Source organism: Crotalus tigris, unplaced genomic scaffold (assembly GCF_016545835.1).
Source record: "Crotalus tigris isolate CLP2741 ecotype Arizona unplaced genomic scaffold, ASM1654583v1 scf7180000017678.2327064, whole genome shotgun sequence".
Lineage (NCBI taxonomy): Eukaryota > Metazoa > Chordata > Lepidosauria > Squamata > Viperidae > Crotalus > Crotalus tigris.
Window position 1 is genome coordinate 1,870,797 of NW_024096561.1, and position 25,506 is coordinate 1,896,302.

A 25,506-nucleotide genomic window follows, 5' to 3' on the forward strand; every position below is an offset into this window, starting at 1 on the left:
ACTGGGAATTACAAAATTTGTAATTAATCAATTTTAGTGGGATTCCCTGCATTTTATCTAGCATATTCGATGTTAAATTTGGGCAAAAAAGGTCATATTTATGTGTGAATTAAGGTAAGAAGTTTCTTCATAAGCACTGTGGCCTAAGCACTGTGGCCTTCTCCAGTTCCTGCCACCATCGTTTCTATTGACTGCTATATTGTGAAGGCTTCTTCCTATGTATAAACCTAAAGGAGTATAATTTTGTAGAGATGAGAGTTTCCAGGACAAGTGGAAAAGGAGGTTTTTATTCAAATTATTTATTCAAATGAGGACTTCACTACAAATTTTATATTCCAGTTGGAATTACCTAAAGGTATAGATCCTAGTATGTACAAAATGCTATTGAATATAACACACTTGATGAAGAGAGCTGCAGCTTACAAAAGCTTATTCCTTTTTAATAAAATTTGTTAGTCAGAAAAGGTGCTCATAATATTTTGTTATTATGTTTTGCTAATATGGCTTTCTACTTACAACGACTAGTGGCCTAAATTTTTAGTACCACATAGTTATTATAGCTGCAAGTATTAGTTATTTTTTGGTTTAGTTTTAAAAGAAAATAGTTTTAGAGGCTATTTTCAGTGTATTAAGGACTGAGGAAACATTTCTTTTGTTAGCTATTGAAACTTGACGAAGTGATACTCTTGTGTACAGATGTACTCTTCAAAAATGCCCACAAGCTTCAATTAAAGTAAAAGGCCTTTTAGAAGGTGGGAAAGGAGCAGGAACTTATACACTCACAAAAGGTTTCTTCTTTAGACTGAAGGGATATTTATTGTTACAGTCTTTTCAAGTAAATAATCTATACTTATTTCTAAGCCTAAGGTTATCAAAGTATTATACATTTATATACCGAGATTTTTATGGATCATCTTGCTTGTTCCCTTATTCACAAAGATTTTTCTTATCACTCCTTTGGTTATAGTTTTAGTTTCAGGTTTGCTTTTAAATGAGCTTTTTGGAAATCCAGCACTTTGGTCAAGCTTTTCTCTGTTGACTTCTGTCTGTTACAAATAGAATCTTGGTTATTTTTACAAAATTAGTCTGCTTTACAGGACTTTCTTTCCAGTTCTGCTTGCTTCTCTTGGATCCCTTGTTACAGATCCTTCCTTCACTCAGGAATCCTCTCTTCATCTACTTTCCTTCAGTGGCTCCAGTCTTTACTTCTTGATACACAAAAGCACAAACATACCAATTTCTGATATATTTGATATTCTTTCCCAAAAGAAGCTTGCATGCTCACCTGTTATCTTAACTAAGCAAAACATTTCTCAGCATCTAAGTATCTATTTGCATAGAAGAGAAAATCCTAATCTCGGGACCAAATTACAGTTCTGTGTCCATCAGGGCAACTCACTTTGCCACAATGCCATAGCTGATCTCTTCACTGGTATATAACATCTGGATCATATTACACTTGCATTGTAAAATCTTCATTGGTTGCCAAGAATTCAACTGTTGCTCAAGGTTTTGACATTAACCTTTAAAGCTCTCATAAAGCATAGGGCTTATAGAAGCAATTGCCTATCTCAGTATGAAGCTGGGCAATGGACATTAGCTTCAAAACAGGCCTTCTTAAAGATGCCCATACTTTGGGAGGTTAATCTGTTGAACGTACAGAAGAGACTGTATTGTGCATTGGAATTCCAATGCTATGGAATTAAGACCTGGACTTACAATAATTTCTGTTTTTATTACTTTTTAATTATTGATATTTTATTTTATACTGGCATTGTAATGGAATGTATGGGTGATCTTGAGGAACAAGAGGGAGAGATGCTGTCTAGGAAACAAAAGAAGGAATTCCCAAGGACTAAACTAGGGGGGCGAGACAATATTCTAGGGGACGCAAAAATTTGGGTTTTCAAAATTATAGCGTATATGCATAATTCGTTGCCATTATTTCAAACTTTTGTAAGGGGTGTGAGAATATATTACAAGCGTTCTAGGGATGTGGGATATAGAAAAAGTTGGGAGCTGCTGTGTTAGAGAAAGAAACTTAGGATGGACTTGCTCTAATTGTGATCAGATGGTTAAAAGTGGTGGTGGGAAGTTTGTGCCTTTAGGCTTGTAAGATTCTGTTAATGTAGCCTTGTAGTAAAGTATATTTAGCTAGTCTAGTGGGTTTCCTGTCTAGTTTACCTAGGAAGGCTGACATTTATCCATCCTGAGTGGATAAAGGATGGATAAGATTGGAAATCTCCTGTCACAACACTATCTTTTCAGTGGAAGTTTAGGGATGCTTCAAAAAAGCTGGGTGCCATTAAGTGAAGCTCAGTTCCTGGTAACTTATTAATTGATTAAGGCATGCTATTTTCCCCAGTCTTAGCAATATCTAATAGTTCTTTCCAAACCAGCGTGTAGTTTCTTCAATCCCATCAATGAATCATATTCTATCCTTTAATGAAACCTTCTATCAATCTTGCCAAGCAAAATAGTCATCACTTACCTTCTTGCATCACATATCCAACAAAAAAATTTATTTGCCGATTCTTATGGAAACTATTTATTAATTGGTCAAAGATGATTGGACATTCACATCTAGAATTGTAATTGCATATTTCTAATTTGCTCTTACTCAATCTAGGGTTTTCAACTATTCATATCAATGGAAAAACCATTACTTCATCTGTACTGATACTTGTCTTAATTTTCATCTTTCATTCTTTGATTCTAAGTTTGTCACAGCCTTCCTCTGTGTAATTATTTCTTTTTACTTCTCCAAAACGTTGTTTATCTTTAATTATTCTTTTTTTTTTATTAAAAGTTTTATAAATTTTACAAAAAAGAAAAAAACAAAACAATACAAAGACAAAAAACATATACAAAGAAAAAACTAAACATTACACAACAAACCCTCCCTTCCCCAACCTCCCCCAAGCACCCACCCTTCCCCCCCCCAGCTTCCCAGAGCAGAATATAGGCTTAATTAAAAAAACAATTAGAAAAATTATATTTTAATATATATATATATATATATATATATATATATATATATATATATATAAAAATTAAGAAAAAGCTATATAATATTTTTTAATATCCATTTTAAACTGTATAAATTTTATCCATTTATCCCAAACAGCAAGAAATTTCTCTTGCGTTTGTTGCTTTAAAAAAGCCGAAATCTTTGCCATTTCCGCCAAATTAGACACTTTAAAAAACCATTCCTGCAGTGTAGGCAAAGATTCCTTCTTCCAATATTGTCCAACTAACAGCCTCGCGGCTGTAATCAAATTTAACATCAATATAACCTCCTTTGTATCACAATCAGTAACTATACCCAACAAAAATAATTGCGGAGTAAATTTTACCCTCCTTTTAAAAATTCTCTGGATATTCCACCATATCTTAATCCAAAATGCTTTTATCTCTCTGCATGACCACCAAATATAGTAATAAGTAGCATCCGTACACCTGCATCTCCAACATTTAGGTTGTAGGTCAGGGTACATAAAAGACATTTTTTGTGGATCAAGGTGCCATCTATAAAACATTTTATAGAAATTCTCCCTTAAATTCTGTGCTTGTGTAAATTTGACATTTCTAACCCAAATAGTTTCCCAGGTGTCCAATGGAACTGGCTCACCAAAATTCTGCGCCCATCTGATCATACAATCTTTAATTAGTTCCGTTTCTGAATCCAATTCAACTAAAACCCCATAAATTCTCTTAATGTGGGTTTGTCTTTGATCCTTCACTTGCTTAATAAAATTTTCATCTTCTCTAAGAAAACCCACCTTACAATCCACCTTCCATCTATCTGCTAGTTGCCTGTATTGGAACCAAGAGTAAATAATATTTTCTTGTGTTAACTCTTCCCGTGATTTTAACTGCCAGTTTTGTCCATCCCACCTAAGTAACTGTCTATAAGACACCATGTCCATTTTAGCACCTCTTTTTATTCCTTCTATCGCATGCCAAGGTATAGCCCATAATGATACTTTAAAATCACTTTTATAATATTTTCTCCAAGTCCTAAGTAAAGAAATTCTTAAAATATGAGATTTAAAAACCCAGTCCATCTTTTTATTAATATCTTTAATTATTCTTGATTGAGAAAACAAACTCTGTACTACCCTCATTTCTTTGCAGTCAGCTAAGTATGTTGATTCACATTGTCTTTGCTTAAAATTTAACTAGTTCAAAAATGCTTAATATTTTTGCATTAATTCTGAATTCTGTCATCTTTATATTCAACTAATAAAGTGGTGGTTTCTGCATAACTCAGATTATTCATGTTTCTGCCTTCACTCCTGATTTCAGATGTTGCCTCTTCCAGTCCCCCCATTTTCATTTATCTATCTATCTGTCATGGTTCCGACAGACAGAGACAAATAAAGCAGAACTCTGAGGCTTGCAAGTTCCTCAAAAGAACATGTTTATTGATACAAAGTATCGGCACATCAAAAGTGAAACCAAGTCTCAATAGACATGTAACAACCCCCAATACAAAGTTAAGAAATCCCACCCCTAAAGCTATGCAAGCTACTACGTTCTCCAATACATCTTCTTGGCGAGTTTTTCACGAAATGCCCAGCCTGCAGTTCCGGGAGCAGCCGATGACCTTGATTCCCACGGGAGAAAATCTGTTTAGCCTAGCGACACACCTGGTAAAACCCCCTCCCTCCATGCTATGTGGCAACCAAAAATGAGTAGGGAAAATGCTGCAGCCATGCTCATTTTTAAAGTTGACATCTATCTCTATATCTCTAAATCTATATATTATAAATCTAAATCTATATATTATTTACCAAAAAGATCTCCAGCCCCAAAAATTGTCCTCTGTCTTCAGTGGAAAAAAAATTCTGCATAATTTTCCATGTATATGCATACATGCACCAATTGTATGATTTCTGGATGGATCAGTAAAACATTGTCAAAGGTTTAGCATCCTGTCCATAAAGACTTCATGTTTACTTGATGGTTCCCTACTGTACAGCCTTGGTTGCTTAAGACATGGGTAATATGCGTTTAATACTGCAGTTGCATGTTTGGGGGCCAAAAATGGATTACAGTAGTTGCACATGTTGTATTGTTTTATGCTAAACATGCATATTTTAAATACACTACTAATGATTCCAAGTAGTATAATCAAACAAGAAATATCTTTCATTTTTTTTAAATGATTGTTTTCCCCTTCAGGAATTTATCAGGAAACATTTTTTCAAGTCTGATGAATGGACTGTTCTCTGAGCTTCTCGCTTTGAAAGCCTTGTAAGTATGTCTTTGTTATGTAAAGTTTGCACAAATATTAGTATTGCCAGTGTTATTCTGAAAATAATACTCTGAAAATAATATGTGTGCTCTCCTAAATCTTGAAATAATTTCATACCTCTAAAATATTAAGGGAGCTGACAATAGTATTACAGTAATATTTTATGAATGTTTATTATTTGAACTTGCCTTTAAAAAATATTAAAGCATCATGGTTATTTTGTCTTAAATTTTATAGAAGTCTGAGTGGAAACAAAAAACAAACAAATTAATTCATTATAGTGTTTGCATAAAATATCTTAGATGCTCATTATAATTGTGATTATATTAAATGTACATATTACATTAAAATATTTATATTTTTCTCCTTGTTAGGATTTTATTAAACAATAAAAAAGAGTGATGAAAAATTAATTAGAGCAGACAGGCCAAATGGTATTTTTATAATTGCAAGTACCTGGAACTTAATACTTCTATTTTTGCTTAGAAATGGTTTTATTTGATTTTTTTTATCCTGCCTTTATTATTTCATAAATAACTCATGGCAGTGAACATACCTAGTACTCTTTCCTCCTCTTATTTTCCCCATAACAGCCCTGTGAAGTGGATTGGGCTGATAGATAGTGATTAGACCTTAAAGGCTAGACATCATGGCCAGGTGAACTTTAAAGGCTATGCCCAGTTTTCTCCAGCCAAACTGGTAATTTCAAATTTCCAAATTAAAAGCAAAACATATTTTTAAGAATTCTGAAGCAAATCTGCAGGCTGAATCATTAATGATGTAGGAGATGACCAGGCTGATCCTGAGGGAGGGGTCAAATGCATCATCAGTCATGAGTCCCTGCGTGACTGCAAGAGATATAAGTCCAGCCCACCTTGATTTCCTTATCTCCCGCTCATTTCCTTTGATCGCTAGTTGGTCAGATTCTTGTAGAGAGTTTAAGCTTGTTATAAATCTTTATATTCATTTGAACTGCCTGAATATTCTGATTTCCCCAGCACTTGACATTTGACTTGCAGTAATTATATATTATTAGTGAGATATGTGGGTTGTCCCATTAGCTACCTTTCAAACATACCTTTCAGTCAGTTGTGTTGGCTGGAAATTTCCTTATTTTTCAGTCAATACAGAAAAGATTATCACTGAGATTATGACAGTTGAAGTTCTACATATCTGATAAAAGGATTTTCCTGCAGTATGCTGATCCTTCAGTAGAAACTGCACATTTGGTGACATAAACTTCTGATGTAAACTGGATATGAAATATTGGTACACATCATTTGTCATACACTCCATTTGTGAAATCATAGGTTCATTAAACATGATGTATAAGGCATTATTCCTCATTGATAAGTGAAAGTAATGTCATTTAGAATAATCAAGTTAATAATTCCAAGTATCCATTTTATTCTGAATATCTAAATGCATTCTATTGATCAAGCATAAAGTGTAATAGTGTATCCATCAGCAGTTGAAAACTGCACACTGAATAGTAAATCACCATCTTGCTGTCTAACACTACAAACCAAAATCTGAATAGCCAGCAGTGTGACTAAATGGCAGCACTGTTTGTATAGGAAAACAGAAGCACAATATGTCTTGGGAAATTAATGATAACCAGAAATATATCAAGTGAGCAGGCCTTTTCCCATATGCACATATCATAAGCATTCATAGTGCAAACTATGCATATTGCTGGGAGAAATGTGTGTAATGTAACCTTGAGGGAACATAAAGTTACCCAAATGAAAAATACCACATTAACCAAAAGGAAAATGATTGTGAATGTAAAATGATTTTCCTTATCCCAAGGAAAATTACACAGAAAATAAATCTGTGCAATTCTTACCAGAAAATGTAAGATAACCCCTTTTCCATTTCATAGGTGATCATTAAGGAAAAAAGCACATTTTTGTTAAATAAATACAGTGTATTCAGTAGATGAAGGTGAAGGAGTCTGTGCAGATTTTATTCCGCTAGTCGTTGCCGACTATAGTGGCAGTGCTCATCTCCATTTCAAGAGCATTGAGACAGCGCTGTCTGAAGACATTTCTGTGGCCATGTGGCCAGCATGACATCATGGAATGCTACTGTATTTTCATTCCACTGGCGTGATACCTATTTATCTATTCTCATTTGCATGCTGGCAGGAGCTGGGGCAAGGATGGGAGCTCACCTCTTTGTGTGGTGCTCAGGCTTCACCTCTTTGTGTGGTGCTCAGGCCTCAAACCAACAGACAAGTGCAGTCTTAACCTCTGAACCATCACACCATATACATTAGATATGTGTATGTAAATGTATAGAACACACCCACACACCTACATACATAGCATATACATTTATACATATTTGAATATGGATGTTCCATATGATTTATGCTGTAACTATTGAAAGTGTGGATAGTGTTTCAGCCCCTCCCCCACTAGCAGTTAATCTGAGAGCAAGGCAGTTGCAACTTCTATATCTTAGTTGATATAATCAATTTGATATATGGTGTTTTATTTTAAAAAGGAAATGTTTGGGATTTGTTTTCAGACATTTCTATACTGATTCCCTCATTTGTGATTGTAATCTCAAATGGATCTTATACTGGGCTACAAATTCCTCAGTGCGGATATCAGAGGAAACTGTGTGTGCTTTTCCAAGGAGTTTACAAGGAACATCATTTCGCAATCTGAAAGAAAATCAGTTGATATGTGGTGAGTTATAGTTTTGTTTTTCAGCATCATAAATTGTAACAAAAATGTACTGAAAAAATGCTTCAGAAAGAAGAAATGTAGAGATCTATGAAAAAGCTGTTGGTAAATACTCATATACAGAAGCACACAGTCATATATCCATGCACAAAAACATGAACATATAAATATCATGCATATATTTGTAAAATATTGTAATATATAAACTTTCATGCATGTGTCCAGTGAAGAGATCACAGATAAGTAATTTTTTTAAAGAAAAGTTTGGGATCATAAAAACAAATTGGATGGAAAAGAGGTAAAATGAAATTATATATTTGAATACCTTGATATGTAATTCAAGTATAATCTGTCTCATTATTGTAAAGTCTAAAAGTGATATTTAAAGTATTTAAATATCTAGAAGTCTTATATATCCTTCACATACCTGACTTGGTATAAATCCATTTTTATCTAAAATAATTGCAATTATAAGTTAAGTCCTTACCCTGAGAATTAATGGCTTATCTTTGGAATCTGTACTAGTTGAACATTTTTTGAGGTATTTGCTATATAGTAAACAAAATATTGCATTAATTTCATTTTAAGGGCAGAAGAGATGGATTTTAGTCTCACAGGATATCAAACTCATGTATTAGTAAAATGAGAATAGGGATGGAAATTAATGGCTTATCTTTTAAAGATACCACGTAATGAAAAAAAATTATATTCTATGATTTCACTTTAATTCTGTTAATATTTGTCAAATTTCTAATGGTACCGGCAAATTTCAAGATGGCAAAGACATCATTTCATTTTTTCATTCACCTGATATTGAAGGGTTTCAGTGCCAGCTCTCAGTCTGGTATTTGGGAACTTCTATTCCAGGTGTCTGAGAAAAAAGTGGAAAAATAGTGGAACTGCATTTACTATAAGGAAGGAAGGAAGGAAGGAAGGAAGGAAGGAAGGAAGGAAGGAAGGAAGGAAGGAAGGAAGGAAGGAAGGAAGGAAAAGTCCTATTTCTGCTAGGTTTCAAACCAGCAACATTTAACTTACAACACCAGAGTTACAATGACTGTGCCTATGGCAACAATCAGGATGAAGAAAAGGTCATGAAGGTACATAGACCAATGATAAGCACTGGCTCAGTTGAAGGCGTTTTCCTTCCTCTATGAAGTTGATAATAAACTGTTAGGATTAGCCTGTAAAACAGTAAAGGGCTTCAGCCTAAATAGACAAAAATCCTTGAAGAAAAGACTGCACAAGGAAAATGCACAGGGAGATTATGTTACAAAGGAACAGAAGTGAGTAAAGACTGACATCTGCATTTGCTTTTAAAACATGTTTGCTGTCCCATTCTGGTAATGGGGCAATATAGGTAGGTCCTATGACTATGCTCTGCTTGACCTATTAGAGAAAAAAATAAAGGGCAAAGGGGAGAGTCAATTGCAGAGGAATATATAATATTTTCTTACAATTTCAAGGACAAATACTTAGAACAAGCAAAAGTCTTTATAAAATGTTTGGCAACCTGAGGTGGGGATCAAGCATGGTAGGAAAACATGCTTTTTAATCCTCCCAAAAGACTTTAGTGAAAATTTAAACTGAAGATTTTCAGTTTTCATCATTGATGAAAAGGATTTTTAGATGACATCAGACAATTTTTTTGGGGGGGAGGGACTACACATGTAAAGATTTCTCTCATTAGTCAAATTTCTTCTGGTGGAGAATGACTTTCTGTATCCTAGCAAGTTGTTGGTGTTATCTAGAAAGAATGTTATATGAGATTTATTTCCTCCCATTCAATTTATTCTACTGGTACATATTTTTTGCAGTGGTTTATTTCTCATGGCAAAGCTAAGAAAGTTCACAATAAATGGCTGAGGCCGTACAAAAGGGAAAGTGTAGAAGATGATGGATCAACCTGATACTTAGCTAATAATTTTCTGGCAGAGATATTTCATTTTCCACAACAGAGACAATGATTAGTTTAATAACATTATAGTACCCTTACATAATCATAATAACAGACATAATGTTACCCTTCCCTGCATCTAAACTCTAATGAAGTGGACGGCCATAACAAATTTAATGAATTAAATTAAATTGACCTGCTTTAACTATTGCCTATCAGGGATGGAGGCAGTCAACAAACCCTCTCCCAAAATAAAAACCAAGTATCATCTCTTTCTAGTGCCAATAAGAGATAATTTTTCGATTATCAAGGTAAAAATATTATAGGGAGTGCCAAAGCATTATCATGCCAGTTCTAATTCTAATCTTGATCTAATTCTAATTCTAATCTTGATCAGAAGTCCCTCTTGAATTTATTTTTTTTAAATAAAATATTCTTCACCCTTATCCCTTACCCGCCAATTAAAGGAGTTAATGATTCATAGTGCATTTTATTCACAGTATAAAAGCAAAGTTGTTTCCCAGAATGTATTCACATATAAACATATGACATGTTTATTAGTTTTTTATGAATTCTATGATTTTTTTTCACCTATTGCATTTAGATTATTTGGTACCTAGAAAGCTAGTCTGTTCCTTTAAAGTCAGACATTTAACATGCTTAAAGCATATGTTTGGCATGATAAACATCAAATAGCCTCTTTTAGACATTTTAAGACTGAATATGGAAGATATAGTAAGATAGACTCAAGATTCAGAAGGATCATGACATACTTGAACAATGGGGCCCTATGCAGCAATATGCAATTCAGTGGAGAGAACAGTAAGGTTTGAAACATGGGCAAGAAAATGGTATAAGATCTTCTGCTCAAGGAGAGGGTTGGAGTATAAGATCTGAAAGTTCTCTATCAATGCTGTTATTCTGTTATGTTCTTTCTTATTTGCACTAAAGCAAATAATAATATTAAATCAGAGACCTTTTTTGCTTTTATCTTGTTACTAAAAATGGAAATGAGTTTCTGAAGAATAGCGATGTATAGCCATATTTGGCTCAAAATCTGATAACATAGAACAAACATGCCCTAACAACATCTTTTTTTTTCTGTTCTGGCCTCATGACATTGCCTTCATTCTGTCTCCAGCCTGTGAGTGAAACATGATTCAGCTGTTCTAAGCTGTATTAATTTTAAGTTTTTCCCTTTTATCCCAACATTGCCCAAGCCTTAGGATGGATAAAATCTGGTCACTTTTGAAGCCTTAGGTGACTGCAGTATAGAGTAGGAATCAGGAATGGGAAAACACATTTCAGACCAGTCACTTTTCTGCTGATGTAAGAATAACTGGATAGTGTTAAAATTCAGCACTGGGGGAAGGTCCTAAGAACTATTTAACCATATATTTACACTTTCTGGTACAAAAGGACCGTTGCCATCATCATATTTGTCTTTATTGCTGCTATGTTTAACAATGTCTCACCAGCCAAGGAGCTACCCACCAAATATACTTAGAAGCACCATAGGTATGGGTCTCAATCGTGAATTTTTTTTTATTTACAATCAATAGAACCATCTGTTTGTTTGAGAATCTAAAACTTACTCCATACAAAAACAAAATCCTTGTGTGCTGCATGTGTGATAATTCAGACTTGGTACTCAGTATCTCTCTTTTTATCAAAACAAGAAGAAAAGGAAATACTCATACGGGTATTAAAATTACATATTTTACATACATATTAAAATTAGGCAGTTCATTCTTCATTGCCAACGATGGAGGTTATTTTAAGCTTAACTGCAATGTGTGTAGGCATAAATTTGTGATTTGGGGGATTACGCTGTTGGAGAAGGGAGATTTAGCTTTACCTTAGGCAGCAGAGCCTTCTTCTGTTGCCTCTCTTATGGAAGTATGACTTTTTAAAAGAGTTTACTATTAACAACTGAGACTATTTTAAAATCTTGTGGAATGGGCAAGAAAGCCTCCCTAGGCTGGGAAGTTAATGATTAAAAACAAGAACATTTCTCATATTGGTAGGCATATGCCATGGCCCCTTCTGGTTGCATTCTCAAGGAGGAGAGCAAATGAGATGAGGAGAACAGACCAGTGTAGTTCTGCAATTGAAAAATCAAATCTGAATGTAGACCAGAAGTTTATTTATTTAAAATCTGCTAGTCTGACATCTGATACTGATACCACAATCCTCAAGATGATGAGAATTGTACTGCCTCTGAGTGATACAAATAAAATGGCACAAAGCCACAAGTTTCAGGGATAAGTTCCCTCATTGTAAACCGGATGTTCTCTCTTCAAAGTTCATAAGCACTGGCTGAGTTTGGGTGGAATCCTTTCTTCTTTGACATAAAAGTAGAATGCAGTTTAGTGCTGGAAACAACATTGTTTATAGTTATAGCCTGTATCTATGTGCTTGCTCACCAGAATTTATGAAACTGATTCTTTTTTAAGCTGCAGACTTCCTCCTTTGAATTTATGGTATTTCCACTGTTAATCTGACCCTTGAACTGAACACTGACTATCCTCACTGTCTGTTTTTTTTTATTATCTTAATTTGTTAGATTTTTATCATTGTATCCCTCTCCTTGACAGGACTGAGTGGGAAATATGGTTTCTGGGATATGGTTCAGGACCTGGGAAAAGTATTTCAAGGGCTCTGGAATACAAGCAAGGCTTGTGGGTGAGATGGATAGATTAATTAGACTTGAGTTGATTTGGTCTGTGGATTGGAGGTATCCTGTCACTTAATATTTATGTTATTTATATTAACATATGTAATAGTTTAGGCTGCTCATAAAGTTTGCAAAAGTTCTGGCTGTGCTTTTAAAGAATATTATGACACCGGTAGAATAGAAATAGGGTAGAGTAGAGTAGAGTAGAGTAGAGTAGAGTAGAGTAGAGTAGAGTAGAGTAGAGTAGAGTAGAGTAGAACAGAATACTTTATTTGGCCAAGTATGATTAGACACATAAGGAATTTGTCTTTGGTGCAGAGGCTCTCAATGTACATGCAAAGCAACAGAGTAATAATAATCATAATATAATATCAATAAGAGTAGGTAGTAGAGAAGATGAAAAAGGCAATAATACTACAGCTATACAACATGGGTAAATATACTTAGACATAAAACAATACTGTGGGGATTGGGTGTTCTGCAGAGTGATGGCACAAGGGAAAAAAATCTGTCTAGATGTTTTGGCATGCAATGCTCTACAGCGGCGTCCTGAGGGGAGGAATTGAAACAGAGTATGTCCAAGATGTAAGTGGTCTGTAGCTATTTTCTCAGTTCTCCTTCTGATCCACACAATATACAGGTCTTCAGTGGAAGGCAGGTTGCAATTGTTGCAATTGTTTTTTCTGCAGTTCTAACTATCTGTTGGAGTCTGTACCTGCCCTTTGTGGTTGCTCTACCAAACCTGACAGCTATCGAAGTACAGACGACATACTCAATAATTCCTCTGTAGACTTGTATCAACAGCTCCTGGAGCAGTCTGAACTTCCTAAGTTGACACAGGAACATTCTTTGTTGTGCTTTTTTAGTGATGGTTTAATATTAGGTGTCTATTTCAAACCCTGGGAGATTATAGAACTCAGAAACTTGAAGTTTTCTACATTTCTAAAAGCTTATATTTAACATTATTTTATTTTACTTCTGCCAGTGATTTCTTACATTATCTTCAGATCTTTGGCAAGGCATATAAGATGATTCTGTTCATAAATATTCTGGTTTATCATTACTAATTTAAGCCTAGCTGTGTTTTTTGAATAATTGGTAGAACTATCTTACACTTAGATAACATCAGAATGACAGTTGCAACCAATGGATGCTCAGCCCCAGAGGGGAAAAACGCAGATGCAAGTTTTCAGAAAATAAGAGAAACACAAGACAGTTCCAGTATTCCTGGGAACTCATTAATGCTCTCCAATGAGAATGTATGCTAGGGACAATACAGCCAAACCTGCGCTGTAATGTAAAATAAACATGTTACAAAACGGTCCCATCCTACCAGTCCTAGGAATTCAATTGAATTTTAAACATCCCTACAGGCAAGGGTTCAAATCCCCTTGTGATCCTCACAACTACTACTTTGGAAAACAGTTCTCAAAAAGAAGGAAACGACAAAAGAACAGCCCAGAAAAAATACAACATTGCACTAATATTACTCTGTGGACAGGAAGCATGCAGTGAATGAACAGAAACAAGAATATTCATCAAAGAGAATGGGGCTTATGCCATACCAGTCAGCCACAGTTAACAGATTTAAAACTGAAATACTCTATACTGTTTGTGTGTGTGTGTGTGTGTGTTGGTTTGTTTGTGTGTGTGTGTATTAGAACAGCAAAAATTCACAAATGATGCTTTGAATTGACAATGCTTCAGTCAAAGCACATTTATGAATCAGCAGATTAAAGCAGGTGGCTGCAAAAGACTCAATAATTTTTCTGTTTATTTTTATGTTTTTGATAAATAATATTCAGTACTATGTCTTCACCTAAAATATCTGATTTTAAATGCTGATGTGGGAAGGTGAGGCTACTTTATATATGATGACCTTTCTCGTGAGTAACTCTTCAATGCATTTCATCACCTCAATGAATTTTGCAACAGAGATGGAAAATCAACAATATTTTGGGTTTATTTATTTGTTTTATCAAATTTAGAAGCTGCCCTTCTCATTCTCAAAGTAACACTTGTGTATAATTAAAAACATTATCTCTTTATAAAAGGAGGCAGTTAAAACAAGGATAGAATAAATCAATAGTTTAAAAGGCAGGGGGAGGAGCTTAAAGGCACTGACCAAGGTTGTGTGCTTCTCTGCTGTGAGTCAGCACAGCCAGGTCTTCAAACTCTTTTGAAAGGCCAGGAGAATGGGAGACCACCTCATCTTTAGGGGGATAATATTCCAAAAGGTTGGGAGTGAGGGCAGAGGAGGCTCTCTTCCTGGATCCTGTTAGTCAAAATTCTTTAATTGGGTCCATAACAATATACTACTACTACTACTACTACTACTACTACTACTAATAATAATAATAATAATAATAATAATAATAATAATGATGATGATGATGTTGGGAGGGACCTTGGAGGCAGGAAACCCTATACCATTTCAGACAAATGGCTGTCCAGTCTCTTCTTAAAAACTTCCAGTATTGGAACATTCACCGCTTCTGGAGGCAGGTTGTTCCACTGGTTAATTGTTCTAGCTGTCAGGAGGTTTCTCCTTAGTTCTAGTTGCTTTTCCCCTTGGTTAGTTTCCATCCGCTGCTTCTTGTCCTGCCTTCCGGCGCTTTGGAGAATAGCTTGACTCCCTCTTCTTTGTGGCAGCCCCTGAGATATTGGAACATTGCTATCATGTCACCCCTTGACCTTCTTTTCCTTAACCACTGATTGATATGATTGACATTGTCAGTGTCCCCCCCCCAGGAACTGCTTAGCTTTGCCAACTAACTGTGCCAACGTTCCTGCACCCTGCCTAAAACCCAGAGATGAGGAAGAACAGTCTGCTAAAAGAGAAAAATATTCCAGGCATTTGTGCTGCCTTTCTCTTCTCCTACTTAAACCTATTCCACAGCAGCAGCATGGCAGAATTGTTATAAAAGCTGCAACCTTGAAACAGGTGGGAGGAGGAGATAATCTGGGTTTCGAAAATGGAGCAACAGCAAGCAGAAAGCAGCCAAATAAAACAAATTTTCTTCACTGGGACTGAAGGGTTCAGAGCAGGCACAGCAAAGCCAAACCAAGCACACCATTGGGAAGGTGCCAGTGCTTTATCTGCTGCACATTAATAAATAAGAAAAACAATAGAAGAAATCCCAGAGAGAGACAGGATTTAAAGACAGACCAGGGTCTTTAAGAGTTGAAATACTGGTATACTAATAATAGTATAGTATAGTAGCAAAAGTAATAGTATATCTGTAGTAGAAATGGTATAATATACAGTACAAATAATTTAGTACAAATAATAGAATAGAACATTGTAAAGTATAAACAGTAATAAAAATAGAGTATGGTATAATAGAATACCTGTAGACACAGAAAGAAGTTGCACCTAGGTTTGCATGTTTTACTTTTGTATCTTGGATACTTTTTCAAAATTAAGTATTTTCCCAACCCTTAAGAGGGAATATCTAGAGTCCCATGCTTTTGATGGATCTTTTGAACTTGAGTCAATAAAATTGGGTATAGTTTTAAAAAAGGAGACTTGACATTCACCTGTCTGAGATGATATTGGTTCTCCTGCTTAAGCAGGGGGCTGGACTAGAAGACCTCCAAGGTCCCTTCCAGCTCTATTCTATTCTAAACTGTGACAAAAGGTTCCTTCCAAGAAGAGGCTAAGCTGTGCCAATGTATTTTACCTTGCCTGGTGCTCTACTGAAGCCAGCAGTGGGGATATTTTTAGGAGAGGTCAAGCTTCCTAAACAACTATGCCAACCCTCTTACACCCACAAAACCCAGTGATCAGAAACACTAAAACACCCCAGCCTACAAAGTCTGGCACTTTGATAAACTAGTCATCAATAGGCACATAAACAATATCTACACACAGTGCAAAAGAGAGAAATCAAAAAGTAAACAAAAAGACCAAAACATCACCCCACCCATAAACAACACCCAGATAAGCATAGATTAACTCAGAGGTTAATATCAGACCAACCAATGAACTACCAAACAAGCTAACAGTAAACAGCCCAACCAAAGAATCTCCAAGATGATCCCCACCAAAACTGACAGGGTGAGCCATTAAAATATAAATTGAGAGCAAATCCCACTTCTTATTAGCTCTGATGATGTTACCTAGTTTGGGTAATGAAACATCGGCAACCTCAGAGAGCACTAAGGACCCCTCATTTGTTTTATGTTTTTTGCTGTTCGCTATCCAGAATCACTTCTTGTAAGATGTACAGCTATATAAATTTAACAAAGAAGCAGACAAATAAATAATGTACTTGAAATGCTGACTTTCATGTTCTTTTGTTCTAGCTGTTATTGTAAAAGCAGCTAGTATATTATACTGATTAACATATGGACCGTATAGAGATGAAGAAAATGAGTAATTGAGTTATATTTACCTCTTCTCCTTATCTTTCTCCAGGTCTTACTGTTTCTCAGCAAGAACTGTTTACTGATCTTATTTTTATGGTAAATGTGACACTTAGTCAACCAACAGGTAGTCCTCGACTTGTGGCCACAACTGAGCCCAAAATTTCCGTTGCTAAGCAAGATAATTGTTAACTGAATCACTGCAGTTAAGTTATTAATACAGTTGCTAAGTGAATCTGGCTTCCCCACCTCAGGACACTGCAATTGTCATGCCAGTTGCCAAGCATCTGAATTTTGATTGTGTCCATGGGGATGCTGCAATGGTCATGTGAAAAAATAGTTGTAAGTCACTTTTGTCAGTGCCATTGTAACTTTGAATGGTCACTAAACAAATGATTTAAGTCACTGACTACCTGTATATACCATTTGGTTGGGCTTGAACTGGATTGATTGTTTAGTCAATGAGAAAAACAGACATATTCTCAGATCTGTCCAATTCAGAACTTCTTGACAGAATTTTTTTTCAAAAGAATGTCAGTAGCATGCTGTTTAAGAACAACTCTGCCAAATTCTTTGTAACTCCTGATTTAGGCCCTGCGCTTTTTGGCTGTTCTGTATGAGACTGAATGGAAGGGATGCTAAATAGAAAAAAATAAAATGGTTATTTATATAAAAATAGAACTGCTGTGGTAATAATTGTTCTAATAGTAATGTTTTTATGAATGCAAACAGGATAATCTAATATTTAGGGAACAAAGTTACCTATATTATTCCATATATATTTAATGTGCCTGATGCATATACAGTAGCTCTGGATAAATTAGATTCACAAAAGGAATGTGATTTGAAAGCAGCAGAAGCATTGGAAAGAACTATGAGCCTGTAGAGACTTAGAATTAACTGAGTTGATTGCATATGCCCCCCTGAAATTCAAGCCTGCATTCTTTTACAACAGCAGAAACCTGACTGAGTGGAAAAGTGAATGACTGCTGGCCAACCACCTCCCCAATGCCTGAGGGGCCTGCCAGACAGTCCCAGCTCCAACTCTTCCTCTTCCTCCGAACTGGCCTCTGAGGGGGCCATGACAGGAAGATAGACCAATTTTGTAGATTATATTTACTATATTTAACCAGACAACAATTGATAAGAGATGTTATTAAGAAACAAACAAGGATATTTAATCTAGGACAAATTATGTTAACTCTTGGGACAATTTGAGATAGATAAGATGCCATTGTAAAAAATTTTATGAGTTAAATACAATAACAGTTTGCTAACAGAATGTTTTGAAACTTTATTCTTGCCTTTTTTATTGTTCTTCTTAAGGTGACCAACCATCCTCCTTTTGGGAGGACAGTCCTCCTTTTTTGAGTTCTGTCCTCCTAAATGTCCTCCTTTTCCATATATCATCCTCCTTTTGTGAGTTCTATCCTCCCTCAAAAATGTCCTCCTAAATTGTCCTCTTTTTCTATATTTGAAGACTTATCTGCAGGGCTTTCTTTTCCTCATAAAACACTCAGAAGGCGTTCCGGGACCTTTTTTTGATTTTTTTTCAACTTTTGCCTGAGCTGTGCTACTCCCCCTTTGGCTTTCGAAAACCAATAGGAATTGCTGCTGAGTGCGCCAAAACACCCGGGCAGCAAACATTGCACGTGCAAGTTGCAGGAACTTTGCACCCCTCACTGCTACCGAACTACACCATCTCCTACTTAGTTCTGCAGATAGCTGGAGGAGACTGGAGCAGTAAGTTTCTCTTGATCTTCCCTGTTCGGTTCTACACAGGGATGTACAGGGTAGGCGGTGGTGCAAGGGGGCCGCTGGGGGGTGGCTGCAGGGCCGGAGCCAGCACGGCTGGTGCTTTGTGAGCTGCAGGGCCAGCTCTACGGGGATGCGCAGGGTGGGCAGTGGTACTGGGGGGCGGCTGGGGGGGCAGCTGCAGGGCCAGAGCCGGGACAGCTGATGCTTTGCCTTTGCCAGCCACGGGGCCGGCTCTACGGGGATGTGCAGGGTGGGCGGTGGTGCTGGGGGGGCAGCTGGGGTGGGCGGCTACAGGGCCGGAGCAGGCGTGGCTGATGCTTTGCCTTTGCAAGCCACGGGGCCGGCTCTACGGGGATGCGCAGGGTGGGTGGTGGTGCTGGGGGGCAGCTGGGGGGGCAGCTGCAGGACCGGAGCCAGCACGGCTGGTGCTTTGCCTTTGCAAGCCGCAGGGCCGGCTCTATGGGGATGTGCAGGGTGGGCGGTGGTGCTGGGGGGCAGCTGGGGGGGCAGCTGCAGGGCCGGAGCCAGCACGGCTGGTGCTTTGCCTTTGCAAGCCACGGGGCCAGATCTACGGGAATGCGCAGGGTGAGCGGTGGTGCTGGGGGACGGCTTGAGGGGGTGGCTGCAGGGCCAGAGCTGGCGCGGCTGGTGCTTTGCCTTTGCAAGCTGTGTGGCCAGCTCTACGGGGATGTGCAGGGTGGGCGGTGGTGCTGGGGGATAGCTGGGGAGGTGGCTGCAGGGCCGGAGCCGGCGCGGCTAGTGCTTTGCCTTTGCGAGCTATGGGGCCGGCTCTACGGGGATGTGCAGGGTGGGCGGTGATGCTGGGGGGTGGCTGCAGGGCCAGAGCTGGCTCAGCTGGTGCTTTGCGAGCTGTGGCGCTGGCTCTCCATGGCAAGGCAGCGGTGCTGGCGGGGTGGCTATGGGCGGGGGCATGGCAGGCAGTTGACCTTCCATGGGCTGCGCCAGCTGGTGATCTATGCAGTGCTGACCTGCGCTACCACCACCTCACCCTGCGCACCTACATGGCTGTCCTGGAGCACCTGGCTCATAACACCTGCCTCCGCCACCCACCCCTGCGCAATCCAGCCATGTAGATTTTTGGACAAGTGAGAAATCGAGATTGAATGTTGATACTCTAGTTGCAGCACTTGCCATAAAATTCAATATGAAGGATATTTCTTGTTCAGATATTTCCAATATATTGTTAGAAGATGATACATTGACAAAAATATTTATTCAATGGAAAAGTACTCATTTAAATAATTATTAGGCATGTAAGCATAATTACAATATAAAATGTTATTGTTACAAATGGTTTTTATTATGCATTTATCATATTATAGTGTATTCTGTATTATTGTTGCAATAAATACAATGTTTCTTTTATTTACGATATTTTTTTCTTCAATTTATTCGTGTCCTCCTTTATGTTGTAAAAAAGTTGGTCACCTTATGTTAACTATTTTGTCATTAATACAGTATATAAATGACAAGTCAATTATTTTCAAATAGATTTAGTAGTTTAAAAATTTGGGAGGCCTATTTCACAAGTGGTGGGAAACTAATATTATAGTAATGTATTCAACTAGGGGGGATAATATATGTATATGTGTTAGGTCAGAGTTCCCCAACCTTTTGAGATTGGCGGCCCGAATGGGGAAAGAAGGGATGGTTTTATGGTGTGTGTGTGTGTGTGTGTGTGTGTGTGTGTGTGTGTGTGTATGTGTGTGTGTGTGTGTGAGAATGCATGCATGCATGTGTGTGTCCATGCGCAGGAACACCCATTGCTCACATGTGTGGGGCCATGAATGCTCACACATGGGCCATGAGCACCTGCGATGCTCGCAGTGACACTTGTAGCAGCCACTCATGGGCCCCAGTGGCCAATAGGCCACGGCCCTGTAGTAGGCTGCAGCTCATAGGTTGGGGATCCCTGTGTTAGGTTTTTTAAATGCACTTTTAAAATGTCTTGTTTCTTTTGTTTTTTCTTCATTTGTTCGTTGTTTTTTTAAAAAGTCTTGATGGAATTTTGTATTTAACCTTTTTTTAGTAAAATAAAAATAGAACCAAAGAAAAAGAAAAAGCTGTTCATCACACTAACTGTGGTAAATTATTTATTCTTCAGAGCTATATTTGATTACTTTAAACATGCACAGCCGTAGTACGTAGACCATGAATTCATACTAGGCAATATTGAAAGCAATTGCTATATCAAGCTGTAAAGAAAGATGAAAGAAAGGGGGGGAACTGTTTTGGTTGCTTCTATTTGAATGACTTTCCAGCCCATCAATTCTGAAAACCATCCTAATTTTAACAGACAAGTCATGAGTGAAATTATCACACAGGGACTGACACATGGAATATTATCTCAAAGAGGTAGGTTTTTCATTTTGAAAGAACTTTTTAAAAAAGCTGTGTCAGATGTTTCATGAAGCTGATTTACTATTTTATATTCTTTTGGAGTCATTCCTTTTATATATTGTTCAGCATTTAAATTGGAATACTGTACAGTCAATGTAAATGGGGAAACATTTTTGAATTATTACAACTATTCATAAATGTGTTGCATACATCTCTTAGAAGGTTTTCATAATCCAAAAAAGCACATTTGTATTTTAAAGAAATTGTTTGTAATGGTGCATGAAGGTGAATTTTAATGTGCTAATCACTTTTCTTACTCCATTCAGAAGTCATTGTGAAGTCAGAGTTGTGTACTGAGGAAAAAACTTAACCAAATAATAAACTTTTACATTTCCTTGATTTTCAATTAAATCATCTTTGTTTATTTGCTGATTGAAGAACTGAGGCCTGATACTCATGTTTTAGAGCAGGGCTGTCAAACTGCTGGCCCATGGGCTGGATGCATCATAGCAAAACTGCGCCCACCCCATTGCCGGCAATGGAAAAAAAGTCATGATACATTGAGACACATCAGGTGATGTTGCGAGTTTGACACCCCTGTTTTAGAGGTACTAAGTTTATTGATTATTACTAATGTTTTATTTTAACCAGACAAAGCAAGACAGTTTCAGGTCTTTGTAATGGGAAACCATCACAAGTGAAAACTACAGAATATTTTACCACATAGAAGTTATTTTAGTACAGTATTAGTGTGCTAATCATAATCTCTGGTTGGAGAAGATATAAAGATCACTATAATAAAAAAGAAAATAGATTGCTTAGACACATTGAAGTAATCAAATCAAAGCTTTATTCAGGAGTGGCAGGAAGGGCAGCAGTAGTAATATGGGTGCTCCATTTTTCTGGAATGACCCATGAAATTATGCTCTATGGCACTTGTATAAATTGCTGATTGTAACAGTGAGTTACTGTGGACAAAGACACATGTCATTTCATGTCTTCATGTTTATATTTGATTACAATATTCTAGGGATTGAGTAATCTGTTTCCTATAATCATATTTCTATAACATTTTCTGTTTGATTTTCAGGAACAAGTTTATTAAATGTTTGTGTTTTTCAAATACTTTGTTTCAAGAACACATGACAATTATTATTTATTTTTGTTTTCACAATTATAGATATTTGCCCCAAAGCACTTCACTCTTACATATAGTACCTCTGATATATACATTCTTTCAATATTTTTCTAAAAAAAATTAATTGAAAAATTGCCTTATAAAAATGCAAAAAGTACAAAAGGATAAATTGAATATAATTACATTCTCTATAAAATACACAGATCTTGTCAAAGTTTGAAGTGTACATGTGACTCAATATATCTCTCTTAATGTGGATCAGAGGAAAAATATGGCTCTACTTATACACACATTAAAATACCAAAATATTTTTAATATGTGTATAAATACAAATCTTACCGGTGCACGCTGACCTTCCTCATTTATCAGCTGGAAGACTCAAATCCAGGAAGCCTCCACTGGCACTTGCACAACATCTGCCCAATAACTTAAACCTCGATTCCTAATGGAAAGCCAAATGGGTCACTGAACGCTCAGACATAGGAAGGCATATAAATGGCCCCACAAAAATGGTACCAGGCTTTAAACTACCCCGTCAGCAATGGACAATCCAGAATGGGATTTGCATCTCAACTGCATCTGCTGGGACATGGTATCTTCCCCTCAGTCTTACTGTGGGGTTCCGTGTCAAACTGTAGATCACATTGTGACCAGCTGTAAGCTAACAGCATAAACCAGTCCTGGTATATTTTTAAACCTGATTTTTAAAATATAAACAATGCTGTGCTTCAATGGTTAGATGGCCTAGACATCTAGATCTTTTTAACATTTATATTTTATTGTGTTTTTCTAATCTATAAGAAATGTTAATGTGTATTGCTAGGTAATGCATGATATGCCGTATGCTAAGTAAATAAATTAAAATATGTTTTTCTCTGTTATAATGAGAGATTTTTTGTGATTTTCTTAATTGAATGCAAATTGGAAAGAACAGATTAGCCACTTTATACAAACTAAGCAACATTTTAACAAATTTTTGGGAATTCTTTCTTATTTCACACAAATAAAATCTTTTCCAGCATGACTTATTTGTCATCTTGAAAGATATCAGTTTTACAAGATGAACCTGGAATCCATTAGTTTCAAACAATAACATCAACAGAACTAAACTTTTAGTCCAGATGGAAATCCACATATTGTTGTGCACTATTAGTAAAAACTACAGTGAAAGTTCCTCTGCTTCATTGAGATGGATAACTTTAACCATTATGAAACATTTGTTCCGTAACGGTTCATAATGGAATTCTATTCTAGTTCAAAGAATGGTTGTTCATATAAGACATGGCTCTTTGCTCAGGCCTTTGGTGAGCACAATTGATGCCCCTTTCCTTCCTTTTTTTTGTCCCCATCTGGGTTTGTTTTCTCTGCCATTTTTGTTTTGTCTTTCTTATATTATTATTTGTTCTTAAATGTTTTTAACAATCTTTAATCACCCAGAGTTGCTGGGAGTTGGGTGACATACACATTATTATTATTGCTGTTGGTTGCACAGATAGCCAGAAGTTTAGACTGGATTTGATATTTTTATCTATCTATTGAGTCTTTCCCAAGGACCTGGGATAGGCAGATGTTATTATTTAATAATGTTAAAGATATGGTTGTAGAATTAAGTTGTGCCAAGTAAAGCTGCCTTTTGCAATTTACTGATGTGATTTTGTCAATGCTAATAGTGTTTGCGTAGTGCTCCAGATGTTGTGAAATTGCATCCAAGGCACTTATTGTTAATGGTGTTACTATCATTTTTCCCCCCAAACAGCCTTCAGAAAGTCTGTTACAAATATATAATACAAGCTTGCGAAGTCTTTTCCTGGCAGAATCTGTATCTTTCTATCATCTACCTAAGTTTTGAGATATCTGGAGATAGCTGTTTTACCAAGTGGAACACCCCAGGTAGTTAAACTACTATACTTCTTGAATGAAGAGTTATTCCAACATTACTTAGAATCTAAACAGATAAAAGATGACATATTCCATCTCTAGGATTAAGCTTCCACAAAGTGGCCCCAGTTTTTTTTTTGCTACCAGGACTAAGTGAATTTGGAGTTCTTGGTGCTAACACAGAGTCCAAAAACTCAGAATAAAAGGAGTTTTTAAAATAGTAGCAAGAAAGTAAGTATATAGGAAATAAGATAGCTCAGCCATGTTATGAGGCCTGGATGTACATACAAGAGCTAGTAGTCATTAGTTAACAAATAAGCAAATATAATACAAAGTTATGAAATGAGAAAAAAGAAGATAGAAAAGTACTATTGAAATGGGGCACTTTGCCTTTACTTTTTTTGTCAGTTTTATCAGTTTTACCACATTGACTCCTGTTCTCTTGGGGCTTTGGGTCAGAGGGCTGAATCCTAGAGTTCTTGTTAGTTTCAGGACTTGCAGATAATATAGCCTGGGAAAATATAAACTTCATTTTCCTTAGCCTGAGACACCCCCACCGCCTCTTCTTTTATTAGAAGAACATAGTGGCATTTAGAGTACAATTTATATAGAATTGCTAAGTAGATGAGGCTGCTAAGTCAACTATACAATCTGTTTCTGTTATACAAAAATATTATGGTTTTCTAGAAGTTAATTAATAGTTTTTCTTAGTCCTATGTTAAAACTCTTTTCTACAATTTGCTACTATATTTTTCTGTTTAGTCTACACATTAGTACTCAGTTTGTATACTAATATACATATGTTGAACTATGCTTTTCCTATATTATGGGCTGGTTTTTTTTGCTGCTTTTTAGGAATGCAAAACATTGAAAGATAATTTCAGTATGTATACTGATTTGGGAAGAACCAGTAACCTACAAACATTTTTTCCATTTTTCCATAAAACCATATAATTTTTAACTTCTAATCTTCTATTATTTCTATGATATTTTTCTATTAGTATCATTTATTTTAGAATTTTATGGTTTGGGATGTTAAAGAATGAGAATGATAGTTACAAAGTCTGTCTGTCTGTCTGTCTGTCTGTCTATCTATCTATCTATCTATCTATCTATCTATCTATCTATCTATCTATCTATCTATCATACTATGTGACTGTCTCTATCATGTGATGTGATTCTGGGTGGCATATAAACAGACCATTAATTTTTTAAAAAAATACGCCAAAAGTACAAAAAATAATATTATGAAAAGGCTAAGAGTAAGCATCAAATTATGCACAATGAAATCACTTTTTTGTTTTTTGCCTTTTCAGTTGGGTCTGGATTTTTTTCACACCATATGTTGTTTTATTGTATTACAAAACACAAGTAGCATATAAATCACAAGTTCTAGGTCTCTTAATCATTTCCACTGAAACCTCACAGACACCAATAGACAATGTATAGCTTTCCAGGTGTTACTTCTTCATCTTC

The 25,506-nt window shown here is 36.4% G+C and overlaps 1 protein-coding gene across 3 annotated transcripts in view; it reads left to right on the forward strand.

Moving 5' to 3' along the window:
- ADGRA1 (adhesion G protein-coupled receptor A1) overlaps positions 1 to 25,506 on the forward strand; it is a 462,284-nt gene that overhangs the window by 135,857 nt on the left and 300,921 nt on the right. For 2 of the 3 annotated variants that reach the window (XM_039337456.1, XM_039337457.1), the window contains exons 5-6: positions 5,188 to 5,259; positions 7,796 to 7,959. In XM_039337456.1, the coding sequence (XP_039193390.1) occupies positions 5,188 to 5,259; positions 7,796 to 7,959 (236 nt within the window). Of the gene's footprint in view, positions 1 to 5,187; positions 5,260 to 7,795; positions 7,960 to 25,506 lie in introns of those variants that run through there. The other variant, XM_039337458.1, reaches the window with a different exon arrangement.